This window comes from Oncorhynchus keta, chromosome 18 (assembly GCF_023373465.1).
Source record: "Oncorhynchus keta strain PuntledgeMale-10-30-2019 chromosome 18, Oket_V2, whole genome shotgun sequence".
Classification (NCBI taxonomy): Eukaryota; Metazoa; Chordata; class Actinopteri; order Salmoniformes; family Salmonidae; genus Oncorhynchus; species Oncorhynchus keta.
In genome coordinates, this window is record NC_068438.1 from 25,009,906 (window position 1) to 25,030,448 (window position 20,543).

A 20,543-nucleotide genomic window follows, 5' to 3' on the forward strand; every position below is an offset into this window, starting at 1 on the left:
CCCTCAAAACTTTAGACTGTGGCATAGTCTAGTGTACCAAAACAGCACATTTTAGAGTGGCCTTCTATTGTCCCCAGCACAAGGTGCACCTGTGTAATGATCATGCTGTTTAATCAGCTTCTTGATATGCCACACCTGTCAGGTGGATGAATAATCTTGGCAAATGAGAAATGCTCACAAGCAAGGACATAAACAAATGTGTGCACAAAATTGGAGAGAAATAAGCTTTGTGGGTATGGATAATTTATGAGATCTTTTATTTCACCTCATGAAATCAACACTTCACATGTTGCGTTTATATTTCTGTTCAGTATATATAGTGCCGTTTGTCTAGTTTTATTGTTAAAGCTGTAACAGTAGAGGTGGTGTTAGTATTGATAGGCCCCATGTGCTCCATGCCACCCAGGCCTGTATTAGCCTATTGGCCCTTATGGGGGAACTATAGGAGACAGAACACAGCCCTTTGACCCAGCACAGAGAACCTGGTGTGGAGTCTGTGCTTGTGTTACTGAGGAAGTTAGTGGTGTTCGTGTCCCTGCGCATGGCCACAGGTGGAAAAAGGGCTGATTCACAGTTGTACAGCTGGCAGGGCTTGTTGGTACTGTTGATGTACAACATCACACAATCAGTGAAACATGCACGCACACACACACACACACAACCTGTTGATCTGTCTGCATCTTGCGTCCCACCACTCTGAAGGCGTTAGTAGAGGGGTTGTGGTAGATCTGGACCCTGCTGAAGTTCTGAGTCCCAGTTCCTGCCGGGAGCCACTTCTTATTCCCATCATCATAGATCATCACCGTGGCCCGAGCCTGGCAGATGCTGGACTCACTAAGGGAGAGACAGAAAGATTGTTAGAGGTTGACCGATTAATCAACCTCTAACAGTTTTCATAACAACCGGTAATCTGCCTTTATGGATTATATCCACGAGGAGACTGCGTGGCAGGCTAACCACATGTTACGCGAGTGCAGCATCAAAAGGACCTTGTGGCTGCAAGGAGCCAAGGCAAGTTGCTAGCTAGCATTAAACTTTTTTCTTCTTTTTTTAAATCAATCTTTACATAATCACTAGTTACAGTGGGGCAAAAAGGGATTTAGTCAGCCACCAATTGTGCAAGTTCTCCCACTTAAAAAGATGAGACGCCTGTAATTTTCATCATAGGTACACTTCAACTATGACAGACATAAATATTTTTAAAAATCCAGAAAATCACATTGTAGAATCTTTTATGAATTTATTTGCAAATTATGGTGGAAAATAAGTATTTGGTCACCTAAAACAAGCAAGATTTCTGGCTCTCACAGACCTGTAACTTCTTCTTTAAGAGACTCCTCTGTCCTCCACTCGTTACCTGTATTAATGGCACCTGTTTGAACTTGTTATCAGTATAAAAGACACCTGTCCACAACCTCAAACAGTCACACTCCAAACTCCACTATGGCCAAGACCAAAGAGCTGCCAAAGGACACCAGAAACAAAATTTTAGACCTGCACCAGGCTGGGAAGACTGAATCTGCAATAGGTAAGCAGCTTGGTTTGAAGAAATCAACTGTGGGAGCAATTATTAGGAAATGGAAGACATACAAGACCACTGATAATCTCCCTCGATCTGGGGCTCCACGCAAAATCTCACCCTGTGGGGTCAAAATGATCCCAAGAACGGTGAGCAAAAATCCAAGAACCACACAGGGGGACCTAGTGAATGACCTGCAGAGAGCTGGGACCAAAGTAACAAAGCCTACCATCAGTAACACACTAGGCCGCCAGGGACTCAAATCCTGCAGTGCCAGACGTGTCCCCCTGCGTAAGACAGTACATGTCCAGGCCCGTCTGTAGTTTGCTAGAGAACATTTGGATGATCCAGAAGAAGATTGGGAGAATGTCATATGGTCAGATGAAACCAAAATATAACTTTTTGGTAAAAACTCAACTCATCGTGTTTGGAGGACAAAGAATGCTGAGTTGCATCCAAAGAACACCATACCTACTGTGAAGCATGGGGGTGGAAACATCATGCTTTGGGGCTGTTTTTCCTGCAAAGGGACCAGGACGACTGATCCGTGTAAAGGAAAGAATGAATGGGGCCATGTATCGTGAGATTTTGAGTGAAAACCTCCTTCCATCAGCAAGGGCATTGAAGATGAAAAGTGGCTGGGTCTTTCAGCATGACAATGATCCCAAACACACCGCCCGGGCAACGAAGGAGTGGCTTCGTAAGAAGCATTTCAAGGTCCTGGAGTGGTCTAGCCAGTCTCCAGATCTCAACCCCATAGAAAATCTTTGGAGGGAGTTGAAAGTCCGTGTTGCCCAGCAACAGCCCCAAAACATCACTGCTATAGAGGAGATCTGCATGGAGGAATGGGACAAAATACCAGCAACAGTGTGTGAAAACCTTGTGATGACTTACAGAAAACATTTGACCTCTGCCATTGCCAACAAAGGGTATATAACAAAGTATTGAGATAAAAAAGAGAGTCAATAACAAAAAGTTTAAGTATGACGATTGGGTACTTTCTCTACCACTGGTAGTGTACAATGTACTGCTGAAATACCTGGGAGTTACATGCAGTATAACAATATATTCCACGTATTATCTACATCTTAATGATACCCACTGTAAGCTGATAAATGAAGCAGAGTAACAGGTGATACTATATCAGTTGGATAAAGGGGATCGTGAACAGGGGATTTTTTCCCTCATTTTGTTTGTCATAGTTGAAGTGTACCTATGATAAATTACAGGCCTCATATTTTTAAGTGGGAGAACTTGCACAATTGGTGGCTGACTAAATACTTTTTTGCCCCACTAACTACACATGGTAATGATATTACTAGGTTAACTAGCTTGTTCTGCGTTGCATATAATCAATGCGGTGCCTGTTAATTTACCATCGAATCACAGCCTACTTAATGCGCTTTTGTTAAATCAAGTTAACGAAAAACAGCACAATTGTTGCAATGATGTTTATGGTTAGGTACATTAATACCTTAAAATCTACACAAGTATATTTTTTAAAAACCTGCATATGTAGTTAAATTAATGTTAGCAGCAATATTAACTAGGGAAATTGTGTCAATTCTCTTGTGTTCAGTGCAAGCAGAGTCAGGGAAAATGCAGCAATTTGGGCTGCCTGGCTCGTTGCGAACTGTTGAAAGGCCATTTAGACCGTAATTAATTTGCCAGATTTTTTTACATAATTATGACATAACATTGAAGGTTGTGCAAAGTAAGTTATATTTAGACTTAGGGTTGCCACCCATTCGATAAAATACGGAACGGTTCCGTATTTCACTGAAATAATAAAATGTTATGTTTTCGAAATGATAGTTTCCAGATTTGACTATATTAATGACCAAAGGCTTGTATTTCTGTGTGTTTATTATAATTACGTATAAGATTTGATAGAGCAGTCTGACTGAGCGGTGGTAGGCAGCAGCAGGCTCGTAAGCATTCATTCAAACAGCAGCTCTTAGCAATGCTGGGATGCACAGCGCTGTTTGTTTATGACTATCAACTCCCGAGATTAGGATGGCAATACGAAAGTGCCTATAAGAACATCCAATAGTCAAAGGTATAGGAAATACAAATGGTATAGAGAGAAAGTCCTATAATAACTACAACTTCTTACCTGGGAATATTGAAGACTCATGTTAAAAAGGAACCACCAGCTTTCACATGTTCTGAGCAAGAAACCTTAACGTTAGCTTTTTTTACATGGCACATATTGCACTTTTACTTTAGTCTCCAACACTGTGTTTTCGCATTATTTAAACCAAATTGATCATGTTTCATAATTTAATTTGAGACCAAATAGATTTTATTTCTGTATTATATCAAGTTAAAATAAAACCTATTCATTGTTCATTCAGTATTGTTGTAATTGTCATTAATTACACACATATACATATACATATATATATATTATATATCCAATGATAGGTATTGAAAAATCAGTTATTGTACAATGTAATTATTTAGTATTACTTATTATGCAAAAAACACTTAAGGGATGTGTTGGGGGAGGGGTAAATGATGGAGGAGGGAATCAGGGGCAAGTATGGTAGAGTACAGAAGAGTAGGAAGAGAGGGAGTGGAGAAGACAGGACAGGGAGCAGAGGGGGAGAAAGAATCAGAAACATTAGCCAGTTCACATGCTGCCATAAACAAGACAAGCTTGAAAGTTGAGCCAGTCCATCATCCAGTTGCTCTGGTCAAACTCACCCAGCCACTGTCACACTATGGCTGTCAATGGACCCACTGATGCAAGCCATCACAATAAACTCTTAATGAAGGGAGGAGGCAACAGGTAATACACCATATTGAATGGTGTCTCTTCATCACAATCAACAGGCCATTTATACACCTGTAGGTGTATAGTCAAAGTGTAGGCCCTCCCTTGACATGTGTATTATGACAATATATGCACTGATGCATTTACCAGACGTTAGTGTGTGTGAAAGAGTGAAAGACAGTGTGGGAAGAGAGAGGAAGAGTAGGCAAAACAGACCAGACAGAGACAGAGGGAGTAGAAGAGCAAGAACGCAGTAGGGTGATTCCACCAATTTGGTGCCCTTTGAGACGTAATTTGGTTAAAAAATATATATTTACTTTTGATCAAATGTTAAAATGAGGTGAAATGTCATTAAAAGCACATGTTCAATTTCATAAAAAACATGTTCCCATCTCAAGAAGTTAAATGAAAAAATGACTCTAATAAGTGCCAAATTGAATGTAAGAGTTGACGATGTCCATCTTAAAATCAGACATGAATCCCCTGGTGACGGGGAATGGGGAAACTTGTTTGCAACAGCGAGTGGCAATTGAATGCAACCTTCATAAAAATGTTTCAAATTGTTAAAACATTTCTAGCCCCCTATGAGTAACAGGGTTGACGTGTTATAATCAACCCACTGGGTTTTCCAACACAAAACAGCAGAAATTGGATAAATAGAACCAGCTCACCAGCTTTTACACGATGATTTGTTTGATTTACAATGTTTCTTTTGAAAATAATATTTAAAAAAGGAATCATTTCAGCGTATTAAAACTAGAGTTCAGTAAAATTAACAGGGTTGACCTTAAAAACGAGGGACAGATGTAAATTAATCACTAAATCAGATTATGATTTATTTCATCTTCAGAAATGACTTTGTCAAGCAACAAAATAACTAGGGCTTGACAATGATTGTCAAAAGTTAGTGTTAAGTGGGTTAAAATCTTCCTAGAACTCACAGGCCTAGTGGTTAGAGCGTTGGACTAGTAACCGAAAGGTTGCTAGATCGAATCCCTGAGCTGACAAGGTAAAAATCTGTCGTTCTGCCCCTGAACAAGGCAGTTAACCCACTGTTGCTAGGCCGTCATTGAAAATAAGAATTTGTTCTTAACTGACTTCCCTAGATAAATAAATGTTCAAATAAAGAGAGGATACACAAAAGGGACATGTCAAAATTAAGAATTTTGGCACTTTAGCAAGTCTTAATTCATATTTAAAATCTTATTGATTTCACCATGTGGTCTATGTTAAAATGCACTTCATTTAATATAACAGGCTTTTAAAATTCAATATTGGCCCACAATTTCTACTTACAATACCAAAAGGGACACAAAAAGGCACTTCATGGAAGGACCCATTAAATTGGAAATTTTATAACAAAAGGAGAGATGGTTTGATCCAAAATAAGATTGTTTGGGAACAACAATGGAGGCTGACAAAGACCGGAAGCTCGGCTGTGCTCCGGGTCTGAGAGGAGGATCTGGAACCTTCCACCTGCACAACATCAACATCTCCTCCCACCCAACCACAGGGAGAGCCCCTACAGATAGCTGACTGCCATGCAGGTTCCTGGGGCAGCTTTGCATTAAGTCCCACAGACAGAAAAATAACACTGGAAATGCAACATGTTCTTAGGAAAAATGTACCAGCAAATACAAACCGTGGCACTTTCACAGCACCTGGTATATAAGAGAAATTAAACAAAATGTAGACACTACTGGAAATACAAGCCAATCTATAGGAGAGGACTGCAGTGTTACGCAAGTAGGCTTATGTGCAGTGGCACTGACAGACCAGTGCCACTAACTAGAGCCAGGCATGGTGACATGGTGCTGGCAGGGTGACAATGACAGATGGTGAGGGCCTCCCCGATGCTCTGGCTCATGTCAAGGCTCACACACAACCCCCTAGTCACAGCCTACGGTTTGCAACTGCACATGGGGACAAAGATCGTACTTCTTAGAGAAATGTCCGCTGGTCTGATGAAACAAAAATAGAACCATTTGGCCATAATGACCATCGTTATGTTTGGAGGAAAAAGGAGGAGGCTTGCAAGCCGAAGAACACCATCCCAAATGTGAAGCACGGAGGTGGCAGAATCATGTTGTGGGGGTGCTTTGCTGCAGGAGGGACTGGTGCACTTCACAAAATAGATAATGAGGAAGGAAAATTACATGGATATATTTAAGCAACATCTCAAGACATCATTCAGGAAGTTAAAGCTTGGTCGCAAATGGGTCTCCCAAATGGACAATGACCCAAAGCATACATACATACCCCTCACTAGCTTTAAACACCAACTGTCAGAGCAGCTCACAGATTACTGCACCTGTACATAGCCCACCTATAATTTAGCCCAAACAACTACCTCTTCCCCTACTGTATTTAATTGATTTATTTATTTTGCTCCTTTGCACCCCATTATTTTTATTTCTACTTTGCACATTCTTCCATTGCAAATCTACCATTCCAGTGTTTTAATTGCTATATTGTATTTACTTTGCCACCTTAGCCTTTTTTTGCCTTTACCTCCCTTATCTCACCTCATTTGCTCACATTGTATATAGACTTGTTTATACTGTATTATTGACTGTTTGTTTTACTCCATGTGTAACTCTGTGTCGTTGTATGTGTTGAACTGCTTTGCTTTATCTTGGCCAGGTCGCAATTGTAAATGAGAACTTGTTCTCAACTTGTCTACCTGGTTAAATAAAGGTGAGAAAAAAAAATAATACTTCAAATGTTGTGGCATTATGGCTTAAGGACAACAAAGTCAAGGTATTGGAGTGGCCATAACAAAGCCCTGACCTCAATCTTATGGAAAAACTTGTGGGCAGAACTGAAAAATCGTGTACAATCAAGGAGGCCTAGAAACCTGACTCAGTTACACCAGCTCTGTCAGGAGGAATGGGCCAAAATTCACCCAACTTATTGTGGGAAGATAGTGGAAGGCTACCCGAAACATTTGACCGAAGTTAAACAATCAATGCTACCAAATACTAATTGAGTGCATGTAAACTTCTGACCCACTGGGAATGTGATGAAAGAAATAAAATCTGAAATAAATAATTCTCTACTATGATTCTGATATTTCCCATTCTTAAAATAAAGTGGTGATCCTAACTGACCTAAAATAGGGATTTTTTGCTGGGATTAAATATCAGGAATTGTGGAAAAACTAAGTTTAAATGTATTTGGATAAGATGCATGTCAACTTCCGACTTCAACTGTAGATTTCTACTTTTGAATTCACATTACATCCTTGCCTTACCTTCCACAGTAGCCACTAAGAAAACTACTTAATCCGAGCAATCTTTCTTCTAAAACATTACAATATTGAATAATGCAACAATCCACAAGCATGTGCAGACAATTGAAAGGGTTTATTTTCTCATCCCTACACATCAAATTAGCTTACAATACACATAACTCCTGCTAGCTAGTTTCAAGTTAGTCACGTTCACTAGTACAGTGAAATGCCTTACTTGCTCTTTCACAACAAGTTTGCCAGTTTACATTGCAGTATGTGTGTAGCCCACGGTATTTTTGCTTAAAGTCTAGTAAGTGTGATGAGAGAGAGGAAGACAGAGCAGACCATCAGAGAGCCTCATTTCTCCCCTTTTCCATCTCTTCTCCCATTTCACCTCTCTCCAGGCTGTGATACAATCTCCCACTTCCTGTGACACAGCTCTGTAGCCACAGCCCACTTCCTGCTCCCAGCAATGCCAAATAAGGGTTGACTCAGCCTGACTAGTTAACAATAGACACACGCTCATACATACAAACTCACCCGTCCAGGTTTACCCACTCGTGCCCACTGTTGACCTAAATGTTTGTTAGGTAAGCATGTGCAGAAAGGAGGAAGTGCTAGAAAGAAAAATTAAATAAAAGATGTCTCTGGCTGGGGACAACGTGTGAGGAAAGAGATGTGGATCGTGGTCAGTAGACACAGAAGTACAAGCCAAACTTTTCCAGCAAGAATGCCAATATTCCATTTATAAAGGCTTGCTCACATTTGTTTTTAGTGAATGCAACCCACCCAGGTATGGAGCAGTGAGGGCAGCTCCAAACTGGTAAGGTACAGAGAAAGGGGACAGGGAAGTGGATGCATTGTTAATTGGAGAGAAAGCAGGGGCTCAGGAGGAGAGTGAGAAGTTAATTATTGATACATCTACAGACATTGAGACTCCCATGTTAAAGCAGGCCACACACACACACACACACACAGTCCACAGGGTTGGCGGACATGCTCCATGGATGCACATGTTTTTCCACACATTAACATCTGAATGAACCATGGGGGGAAAAAGTCCATAAACAACTTATTCCTGTGACAGTGTCCAAGCAGCACACATAATGCAGTCCTTGAAGGTTAGTTAAGAGTCCAGACTAGCAATTAAGCTAAGCATTTACTAGCTGACCAGTTCATTTAATTAAGAGGTGTTGTACTGTGAGAGCCAATAGGTCACTGGCAGGCTGAGCATTAAAATAAGTCAAACAAGGAATGGACAGAACAGTCTTAATCTGAGGAATTTTCACATACCCTTGAAACATTAACGGTGTTGGACGTGGCTGCTGCACATGTCAAAATCATAACCAAGTGCTGCTGCAAAGCTTATGAAAATATCCTGTTTGTCAAGATGACAAATTAGCAACCCAACTGATATACATTATGATAAAGTTTACAGTCTGAATACACAGACGGACAACACCTGCCAACAAACCAAACTCAATGACAACGTTTCGTTGAATAAATAAACAAAATATAGAAACTCAGACATTTAGAGCCAGAATCGGAGCCTGTAATTTCTCAGTCAGTGAGGGGTTAACAGGAAACTGCAGTGCACAACAGAGGCATACGCTCTGAGAAGTCTGTATAAGGCTTTGCTCAGAGCTTGTACTGACAAGTACAGCCAGGTCCAGTGTCTCTGCTCGCTCTGTTTACCTGGCCCTCCCACCATGCTCTTCTCCACACTCCTCATTTTCTTCCCTCCCCCTCTCTGTCTCTACGTCTGTCCCCCATCGTCCCTCTTAATCCCTCAATCCTCATCTCTGCGTTCATACTTAGGCTACCAGTTAATCAGTCAACCATTATTTTTTTTATCTCAAGCCCTGTGCCAACATGTTAGCAATTTGGACTTTCCCTCCACTGTTCCACTTTGGCCTCTGTTCATTTGGCAGAACATGTTGGATACTCATATGTTGAGTGCTTGCTATGTCCTGCCAGTGTGCTATGATGTTGTGGGGTCAGCCATGACAGACAAACTATCCAGTCTAGCACATCAAATCAACAGAAAGTCTAATGCGCTTTAATTTCCTCACAGATGGAGTCATGTACCAACCAAAAAGGGTGCTTGAACTCCAAAAACATTTTATTATTCTAATGTGTATATCATGAGAAGATCAACATGACTAAAGATAATGAAATAAGATGAATCACAGCTCAGTTTATTCAGATCTTAGGACTTCAGTGGAAATGTGAACAAAAGTCATTCCACTCATATTACCTCTTCCCACTAAAAAAAAATGTATAGTTTAAAATGAGCTAAAACAAAAAGTAAAGCAATGCTAACTCCCTCTCTCAGCCCTGATAAAAGTAAAGACCCCAGTTCCAAGTCGTGGATGATGAAGATGCCGATCACACACATTCTTAAAGGCAGAGTAAAAATAACCTGGTCCTGTCTCTCCAGGATACAGCGCACAACCTGGGTATCTCTAGCACCACAAGGTGAGTACACACACAAACAACGTGGGCATAGGTGACCAACCATGCGTGACTTATTCAGTTTACGTACAAAAAAAATTGCATTAGTTTTGAAGTTTCCAGTATCTGACAGTATTGTCCTCAATAAAATTACCCTCCAGTCAAGTACAGGGCTGTCACAGTGACAGACTCAGTGATACATTTTTCATGTAGTGTATGTGGACACCTGCTAATTGAACATTGCATTCTAAAATCATGGGCATTATTATAGAGTTGGTCCACACTCCCTTCGCTGCTATAACAGCCTCCACTCTACTGGGAAGGCTTTCCACTAGATGTTGGAACATTGCTGCGGGGACTTGCTTCCATTCAGCCACAAGAGCATTAGTGAGGTAGGAAACTGATTTTGGGCGATTAGGCCCGGCTCGCAGACAATTCATCCCAAAGGTGTTCGATGGGGTTGAGGTCAGGGCTCTGTGCAGGCCAGTCAAGTTCTTCCACACAGATCTCGACAAACCATTTCTGTATGGACCCCGCTTTGTGCCAAGGGCATTGTCATGCTGAAACAAACAGGAAAGGGCCTTCCCCAAACTGTTGCCACAAATTTGGAAGCACAGAAAAGTCTAGAATGTCATTGTATGCTGTAGCATTAAGATTTCTCTACATTGGAACTAAGGGGCCTAGCCCGAACCATAAGAAAACAGCCCCAGACCATTATTCCTCCTCTACCAAACGTTACATTTTTGCACTATGAGTTCTCCTGGCATCTGCCGAACCCAGATTTCCTGTCGGACTGACTGAATGAAGACTCATTCATCACTCCAGAGTCCAATGGAGGCGAACTTTACATCACTCCAGCCGACGCTTGGCATTGCGCATGGTGATCTTAGGCTTGTGTGCAGTTGCTCGGCCATGGAAACCCATTTCATGAAGCTACCGACCAGCAGTTCTTGTGCTGATGTTGCTTCCAGAGGCAGTTTGGAACTCTATAGTGACAGACGAGGACAGACAATTTTTATGTGGTACGCACTTCAGCACTCCCATTCTGTGAGCTTGTGTAGCCTAACACTTTGTTGCTGAGCCGTTGTTGCGCCTAGACGTTGCCACTTCTCAATAACAGCATTTACAATTGACCGGAGCAGCTCAAGCAGGGCAGAAATTTGAACAACTGACCTGTTGGAAAGGTGGCATCCTATGACGGTGCCACATTGAAAGTCACTAAGCTTTTCAGTACGGGCCATTCTACTGACAATGTTTTCCTATGGAGATTGCATGGCTGTGTGCTCGATTTTATACACCCGTCAGTAACGGGTGTGGATGAAATAGCTGAATCCACTCATTTGAAGGAGTGTCCATATACTTTTGTAGTGTACCTCTGGCCCAATTGACACTAACACAGTGGGACACAGGCAGTAACAGGACTGAATAACAAGTAGTTACATTTTTTTTTTTACAAATTTTAAAAATTCAGTCAAACACAAAAACACATAGGCTGTACACTGAATAGGATGATAAATGGACAGAAAACCTCAGATCCTTGAAGAACAGGTAGTTTTTGTAAGAGGCAAACCGTATGGACTGACTGGCTGACTACTGAAGCCTCAAACTAAAGATTGAGGAGGACCAGGACCCCTGTTGTAATCCTTTGCCGACTGCTGTTAACTTTCCTTCTCTCCATCACCCTTCCTCGTGCCTGCCCCTCACACAGGTCCTAGCATGCCGCTACATGCAGACTAGTGCTTTTAATCTCTCCCCTGTGAGGCACACAGCACCAGGCGCCTGAGTGGCACAGCAGTCTAAGGCACTGCATCTCAGCGTCACTACAGACCCTGGTTCGAGTCAAGGCTGTATCACAACCAGCAGTGACTGGGAGTCCCATAGGGCGAGCACAATTGCCCCAGCATCGTCCAGGTTAGGGTTTGGCCACTGTAGGCAGTCATTGTAAATAAGAATTTGATCTTAACTGACTTGCCTAGTTAAATAAACACAGCACCAGGCTCGCTCTCTCCCTCTCTAAGGTGTTGGATTCTCTGTCTCTTGTTATGTTCTGCCTTTCATGCGCCAACTCTCACTTTTTCCCCTCTTTCTTTCTCGGTCAGGTCCAAACCACTCAGCATTCTTTGTGTGCTGACTCATCGGTGCCGGAGTTTCTCTGGAATAGTCTCTCCAATGTTGTGGAAATGTTCCTTGGCTGTCTGGGCCAGACCTCTGACCACTTGAAAGAGGCCGAGGAGCAAAAGCAGCATTCCAGCTCCTGAAGCGCTCTGGGGGTGCCATGACTGGCACTCACTATGCCCTTATTTGGACCATCGAATCATCTCTCTTCGTTCACTTAATTCCTTTTACAGGGCCAAGCATATCCTCTCTGAGAGGCTGAGGAGGAGGCATAGCCCCTTGGAGAAGATCCCCCCCAGACATAACTCTGTCCCCATCTCCAGAGAATATGTTATGGGTATGAAGCTGCGCACACAGAGCATAAAAGAGCAAGGGAGGAAGGATAGAAACTAAATGGAGTTGATACCTCACCTGCATGCCTGTGGCTTGACACATAGATGCTGAGTAGTAGAATTTCTTTATCGGCTTCAAAAGGGTCAACGCTGGTCAAGACTCAGGAAGTACATTTTTTTTGCTGAAGTACACAATCAAATCATGGATCTATGAAATGTTGCTGTCTTACTCTTTGATAGTATGCACACACCATCTTATAAAGTGTCTTCTAAATGGTTAAACTTGCCTCGTGGTCACTAAGATTAATTGCATGAACATGCTTGTTAGTTGAGAATGAAGCAATGGAATGAGGATCAGTAAATCTACCTTTTAAACGAGGTGGTACTTTTTTGTACAGCTATATGCCATGGTGGACATTCAGTAGAGATGATTCACAAATTCACTACCCATTGAAAATGTATCCAAATGACTAAACCTAGAATTATTCAACACAAATCTCAGACAGAGAGACCCAACTGGGAGATGTGAAGAAGCAACCAGTCCAGCGATAGCACAAAAGCTGATTGATTAATGTTGTTTACAGAAACTTTCACAAAAAATGTCACCCATGCAGGAAATAGTTTGATGTCAGATCTAAAAAAATAAACTGCCTATTTAACCAACAGTGGCATCGCTTGAGCCTCTATTTTAATCTTCCAAACAAAATATAGCTTGTATCCAGTTAATGCATTGTCTTAGCATCCTCGTGTATGGCAGAAGGGAAAGTCAGTATTTGTGACAGAGTTTTTGGCAATGGCTGATGCTATAAAAGCTGTTGTTTTCCACAGATCTCCCTTTCCATTTTCACCTAGGGAGGAAGAGAGAGTTATGAATGGAGAGCGACAAAGAGAACAAGAGGGAGAAATTGCAGCCATTGCTGACTGTGCATTAAAACTTTACAGTATAGCTTCCGCAACAAGCTTTAGCGTCACCAGGTCAGACCTAGCCCATCTCAGCCCCGGCCAGAGACCACTCATGCTTGTGATTTTACAGCATCCAACATAGAGATCCTATTAAAATTACTATTAGAGTTCCTAATTCTATGATGTCCAATGCCTAGTGTTTAGTTTCTCACCTACAGCTCCAGTGACTGTGCAATTTTACACTGTGTAGCTATGATGTCCTCGGCTTGTTGGGACAAAGCCAACCAAGACCTGGAGTTGCCCAGGGAACCATAAGGAAAATATGATGATCTTTGTTCCAGAGACACAAGTGGCCCTGAGAAAACAGTTTCCTCCTTACCTACAGCATCTATAAGGATCAGCTACAGGCAGCACTTTTCTTATTGATGGGATATAAAAGGAGAAACTAGGAGCATTGGGAATGAGGGTGCATGAAAGTGTACTAGCTAGGGTGGAGGGAAGGAACAGAATGGTGTACATGGGAGTGTCAGGCAGAATCCTAAACCGCCCCTTCCCCTCAAAACTCAATTTGCACGTTCACCTCCGCTTTATGCACAAGTGTCCCAACGCTAGCTGGGGGGGTAGCAGCTAATTAGACCCTGCAATAGACACATCAAACAAACCAGGATGCCCCAGAGCAAAGTGCTATCCCGACACGCACTGCGAAATGTTGAGTTTGCGCAACTTCATAGGAAGAATTAAGAGGTGAGCCTAATTATGAGACATGCATTTCCTTCACCGTCAGTATACCGTACTATAGGAGGGTGTAGAGGATTCTTTGGTCAGTGACCAAAGCCAAACTGTTGCTTCCTGTTTACCATGCCCTAGCCACCATTCTGCACCCGCCTAGACGTGTGAGTGACAGCGCTGAACAAGGCAGGGATATTATAATCTAGATGCTTAGTAATAGAAGAAAACCCACAACCACCAAGGAAACTGGATGTCCCTATTGCGGCAATTTAGGCTTATTTTTGTACATTGTGCACTGCATCGAATTGTTTTAAATGGGAGAGCTTGTGATGAAGCATGTCACAGATTGCTCAGCCACAGTGTCATTCAGTGTTAATGATGACGCACAAAGTATTTTCAGTGAATACTACCACACAAGTTCAATTGATTTCCACACACATCCATTTGATTTTCGTACAGGGAACCCATCTGAATCTACTTTGATGAACAAAGGAAATGGTCTACTTATGGAGACTGGTATGATTTATTTTTCATACCAGCGATTGGTGATGACAAACACACAACGATTATGTGCGATAAAATGACTGTTACATGACTGTGTCGTCAAAGAGACAAAGTTAGAAAAACATCAGCCATAATAAGTTCTGACTTCTCAGCTAGGGGTTAAAAGTTCACTTATGATGGTAAAGGGAGAGAGGAGGAGAGGGTAGCAAGTGAAATACACTCCCTGTGAATCTACACAAGCCAGTCTGGCCTTCATAGCCCATTTCAATACAGACAGGCAGGCAGACAAAGAATGACGTGAGAGAAATAAAAGGAGACTGTAGGTGAGTCAGAGTGTGTGTTCCTGCTTTTAAGTAGATCAATACTATACGTGCTCAGCATGGAGAGAGTGAAAGGGGAATATTTTAAACTTGTGAGAAAAGCCTTTTATCACCCCAAACACACGTCGGCAGGTCCTGTGTGTTGGGGGTGATTTGATTTTAAGAGCGTTGAGCCAGTAATTGAAAGGTTGCTGGTTTGAATCTCAGAGCAGACTAGGTGAAACATCTGTTGATGGGCCCTTGAGCAAGGCATGTAACCCTGTAAGTCGCGCTGTATAGGGTTGCAAAGGGTTGGAAAACTTTGCAGGAAATTTCTGGGAAATTTTCCATGGCAAGTTAAGTCTGGGAATTTAGGGAATTTTGCTTTAATTCAGCAAAGAAAGTTAGCTTAATACAGTGAACCTTTTTTTGCAGGATACACAAGGCAATTCTAGGTCTTGTGGCATATTTTGGTTAAACTATCCCCAATTCAATGGAATTGCAACCCTCTGCATGCACAGTGCATTCTTCCATCACATGCACAGCTGATTCTCAAGATCTTGCACACTAATGAGATGCTATTGAGCCCACACTACTACACTGTCTGAGCCTAGGACTACATACTTTCTGGTAAGTTTTGATAACAATACTGAGTGGGGTGAATACATTTTACACGACATACATGATTTTTTTGTTGACTAGTAAATAGTAGCCTACAGCAAAGTGGGTTTAAATAATTTCTAACTTGTTAACAATAACCGATTCTTAGTTTTTGCTACCATGTGGGTTTTAGATAGCTTGAGCCTGCTAACTGAGTGTTAATTCACTTGTTTCCATACATGTTTCATTTTAAAACATTTATCTTACAAAGGAGTTGTTTAATCTAACTGCTTAACTATTTATGTTTTTTATTTAATCTTTACAGGAAAATGCCACAGGCACCATCTGATGTATGGAGACATTTCACTGCAGCTAATGTAGAAGGAAAAGATGTGTACATTTGCAAATATTGTGACAAATCATATGTGAAGAATGCAAAGATGCAGAATCATCTGGCCAAGTGCACAAAGTTCCCTCAGTGCTCACAACAAACAAACACTGACAAAAGTCCCTCTACTCTATTTGAGGTAAAAATGATGAACCAAACACCTTATCGATAGCAACAGCTCATGGTCCTCCTGGAATCAGAAGTTTTTTTGACTCAATGGAGGAACATAGTCAGAGATATGCTGATGAATGTCTTGCTCAAGCTGTGTATGCAACTGGTTCACCTCTGATGCTCACAGGCAATGTGTATTGGAAGAGAATTCTAAATGTTCTTCTCCCAGCATACACCCCTCCAAATAGAAATGCATGATCTACTAATTTGCTGGATGCAGAGTTCAGAGTTCAAGTGAAGGTCAAGCAAATCATAGAGAAAGCAGACTGTATTGCAATCTTGTTTGATTGGTGGTCGAATGTTCGTGGGCAAGGAATAATTAATTGCATCATCTCCACCCCTCAACCAGTATTCTACAAGAGCACAGACACAAGGGACAACAGACACACTGGTCTCTACTTTGCAGATGAGCTGAAGGCAGTCATCAATGACCTTGGACCACAGAATATATTTGCACTGGTGACAGAAAATACTGCGAACATGAAGACTGCTTGGTCTAAAGTGAAGGTGTCCTACCCTCGCATCACACCCATTGGCTGTGCTGCTCATGCATTGAATATGCTCCTCAAGGACATCATGGCACTGAAAACAATGGATACACTACATGAGAGCCAAGGAAATGGTTAGGTATGTGAAGGGTCATCAAGTTATAGCAGCAATATACCTCACCAAGCAAAGTGAGAAGAATAAGAGCACCACATTGAAGCTGCCCAGCAACACCCGTTGGGGTGGTGTTGTCATGTTTGACAGTCCCCTGGAGGGTAAGGCGTCTCTTGAAGAAATGGACATACAGTCTGCTGATATGGACAGCCCCATCAAGAGGATCCTCCTGGATGATGTATTTTGGGAGAGAGTGGTAAGCAGCCCGAAACCTATAGCAGTAGCCTTTTCACAGATTGTCTCTCTCAATGCCATCCTGTCTGATGTTCAGACTCTGCTTGCAGATGTAAGAGAAGAAATCCATACTGTCCTGCCCACTTCACTGTTGCTCCAAGCAGAGGAAACTGCAGTTCTGAAAAACATCAAAAAACGTGAAGACTTCTGCCTGAAGCCCTTACACGCCACAGCGTACATGTTGGGCCCCAAGTAATGCTAGCAAGAGCATCCTGTCTGGTGCAGATATCAACCAGCCCTATGGTATCATCACTACAGTGTCTCGCCACCTTGACCTGGATGAGGGCAAGGTTCTTGGCAGTCTGGTGAAGTATCTTCCAAGCAGGGGCTTTGGGATGGAGATGCAATATGGCAGTCGTGCCAACATATCTCATCAGCCACCTGGTGGAAGAGACTTTATGGATCTGAGGCTCTTTCCCCTGTTGCCTCAGAGCGCAACTAGTCCTTGTTTGGGAACGGGAACACACACACACACGTTGAGAAATTGGTGGCAATCTGGGCAAATTTGCAGCTTTTTGAGCCTGACAACGAGCCATCCTCAACAAGTTTGGAAAGGGACAGTGAAGATGAGGCCTCAGAGTCTGATGTTCAAGAGGTGGACATTGAGGAGGTCCAGGGAGAAGACATGGAAGCCTGAGAGGAAGACAACCAAAGCTTTAGTTTCTAGACTATCATTTTACTGATGTTGAAAACGTTTTTGGGAGATGCGATGGATCATTCAATATTTCCTTTTGTTGTTCATTGAAATCATCCCATGTGAAGAGTCAACTCATTTAATTAAAGTTCAATTCATAACTAAATTCATTCTCTCTATTGGAAGGATTTAATTATTTGCAATTATGATAAGATAAGATGTATGTTTGTCTCCATATGATATTGTAAATATATCCAATGCAAAAAAACATCTACATGGTATTAATACCCATATATTCCCATTAATTCCCAGAAAGTTTCCACCTCTGAATATTCTCCAAAATGTTTTTTTTTAAATTATATACATTTTAACTGTGCTCAACATGGTAAGAGTGAAAGGAGAACATTTGTAACTGATGAGAGCAGCCTTTTATCACCCCAAACACAGTTCCTTGCTAGACACTATATATGCTGATGCCTAGTTGCTTTACCCCTGCCTACATGTACATATCTACCTAAATTACCATGTATCCCTACACATTGATACTGTAATGGTACTACTTGTATATATCGTCATTATTGTGTTTTCTATTCTTATTATTTAACTCTGTATCATTGGAAAAGAGCTTGTAAGTAACCGGGTTGGGCTCAATTCAAATTGAAAGCTGTCAATTCAGGAAGTGGCATGAATTTAAAATTCAGAAAATATATACAAAACTTTTTAAATAAAATAGCTTCTGCTTTTAATTTGATTAAGAAGTCATTGAAAACAAATTCCCTTTTTTCGATGATTGAATTATAAGTTTAGTTCACTTCCTGAATTGACTCCCTTCAACTTCTTAGATCAAATGTTTCACACCCACCTTACACCTGAAGGGTGTGTGTGTGTGTGTGGGGCAGTTAGTACCAGACACCTGGAGTGAGTCACAGCGGGCATCGCTTTTATAACAACAATGAATCCTCCAGCTGCCATTAACGAAGACTGATGCATTTCCTGTGTGACTGTGTAGTCTGAGATAGTTTCCTCCATGTTTCTCTGTCTCAGCTGATTATGGTTATAGGGAGGATGTATGCACAGCCAGGGTGGACAGAGAATATGGTTATCTTTGTGTAATAAAACTTCCTTGGATGTATTGACTGAGGTTTCTATTTATTCGATTTGGGTAACCTCAGGATCTTGGCCTACCTGTATTGGGAGAAACCATGGAACATTTAACCAGCTGGCTACACTCGTCTCAACATTCACATATGTTAAACTATGCTGAGGACAATGAAGTTGATTACATGACAGACAACATTACATTCCTAACCCATTATGTAAGCAAGGTAAATGATATGACCTCAGATGGGGCCAGAGCCCATTCATTCGGCCTAGAAATTAGTGTTGGCTTTAACAAAGTAAACCAAAGTGACCAGCAACAGGTTAAAAACAATACAAGCCCTTACTTACCCAACTTGCTTTTGCAAAAGAAGTGAGAGATTCAAGATTGGTTAATGATAAATAACTTGTTACACAGGTTATAGAATCACAACAAATATACATTGTGGATAGAGTCCCAGATAGATTATAGAATACAAATGTACATAGGCCCAGGTGATATGCGAGGGGCCATTGTGTTAGAGTCAGGGGAAAAAAATAACATTCCAGAAAAGGCCTAAATAGTCTTGGCTTCAACTCGTGTAATTGCCAACTTCACAGGCTGCAACAGGATGTGGAATTCGTAGACTGGCTTGTTCCATGCTCGGCGCTATTTGGTTGTGTGTGTGTACAGGCCTGGTTGGCCAACTACGGGGGAAATAGGGTCCTTGCATGGATACGTGGAACTATGGCAGGCCAGCTGATCAGACAACTCCATGTCTAGCAGTGGAACTATGGCAGGCCAGCTAACCAGACAACTCCACGTCTATCATACACAACAGCGTGCTCTACCACAGGGCACCATTACAGATAGCAGTTCCATTTCCCACCAAAATGTCTCAAATAGGACACAATAAATAATTGATTCCATGATACATGTAAATCACCATGGGACACAAATTGTAATTCAAGTAAAGTACAAATTACCCGGTCTAATGCTCTCTAGGCTTAGGCCCATTGTACTGGAATTAGGCCACTTGACAATATGTTAAACTATGACAGAGCAACAGGCTACTACCGTATGACAAGGGGACAGACACCGCTCGAGCTGGCATTTCTCTTTTTCTTCTCTCAGTCATGGGCTACAAAGTGATACATTGTATAAGGTGCTCTGCATTGAAACAAGTTGATTTAGTCTGGCGGTCACTTTGATGATGACAATGTTTAGGCTATGTCGAGTCAAAACTAGACTACCAAAACAGTTCGAGATCTATCGAAGTTACAATATGATAAATCATATGACTCAAAACAAAAACTTACACCAGCCATGCTCGATCACTACAAGCGCACAAAATCGATTTGTATTGTAGTCACAAAACAAAATGAACAGACCGATCAGATTTGAATCGCTTTACCTCATTGTTAGAGAGTGGAGATCCTATCCGATGCAGTTTTTTCGGCCTCAGATCTAAGCCCGGGGTTCAAAAACAAAAAAATAAAATAAAAACGACGATATCGGCAAGATACACATCTATATACACGTAAAGGGATAGCCTACGATCCACAAGCAGGATAAAGATAAGCACACCTCGATGATTTCCTGGTTTCGGGGAGAGAGGAGTTGAAAGACTGGATACAGTAGTGGAGCGCGCTTGCCAACTCCAATCAGGATCCAAGACTCATCTCTCCTTTCTAAACAGACTACCTACCATATACGAGCGAACACTGTCAGGACAAACTAAAGGCTCTTTTTCAATTTTGTAAACGTGGGAACGTTGATCGATAATGCTGTGAATCTTCTCCAGACCTTCTCGGTCTGTGTAATTTAATTGGTGTTTAAACTCAACCCGCCTCCAGCTTTCAATTCGAAGTAGGCTTTCTTTCCATGTTCACCCGCCCCTCCTCTATGTAGT

The 20,543-nt window shown here is 41.7% G+C and overlaps 1 protein-coding gene across 8 annotated transcripts in view; it reads right to left on the reverse strand.

The window, feature by feature from the left end:
- The window catches only part of LOC118397509 (vasodilator-stimulated phosphoprotein-like), a 34,191-nt gene extending 13,648 nt beyond the window's left edge, over positions 1-20,543 (reverse strand). For 7 of the 8 annotated variants that reach the window (XM_052467765.1, XM_052467764.1, XM_052467763.1 and 4 more), the window contains exons 1-2: positions 20,046-20,543; positions 663-834 (exon numbers count right to left, since the gene is read on the reverse strand). In XM_052467765.1, coding sequence (XP_052323725.1) covers positions 663-834; positions 20,046-20,050 — 177 coding nt within the window. In that variant the 5' untranslated portion in view covers positions 20,051-20,543. The remainder of the gene's footprint in view (positions 1-662; positions 835-20,045) is intronic. The other variant, XM_035792358.2, reaches the window with a different exon arrangement.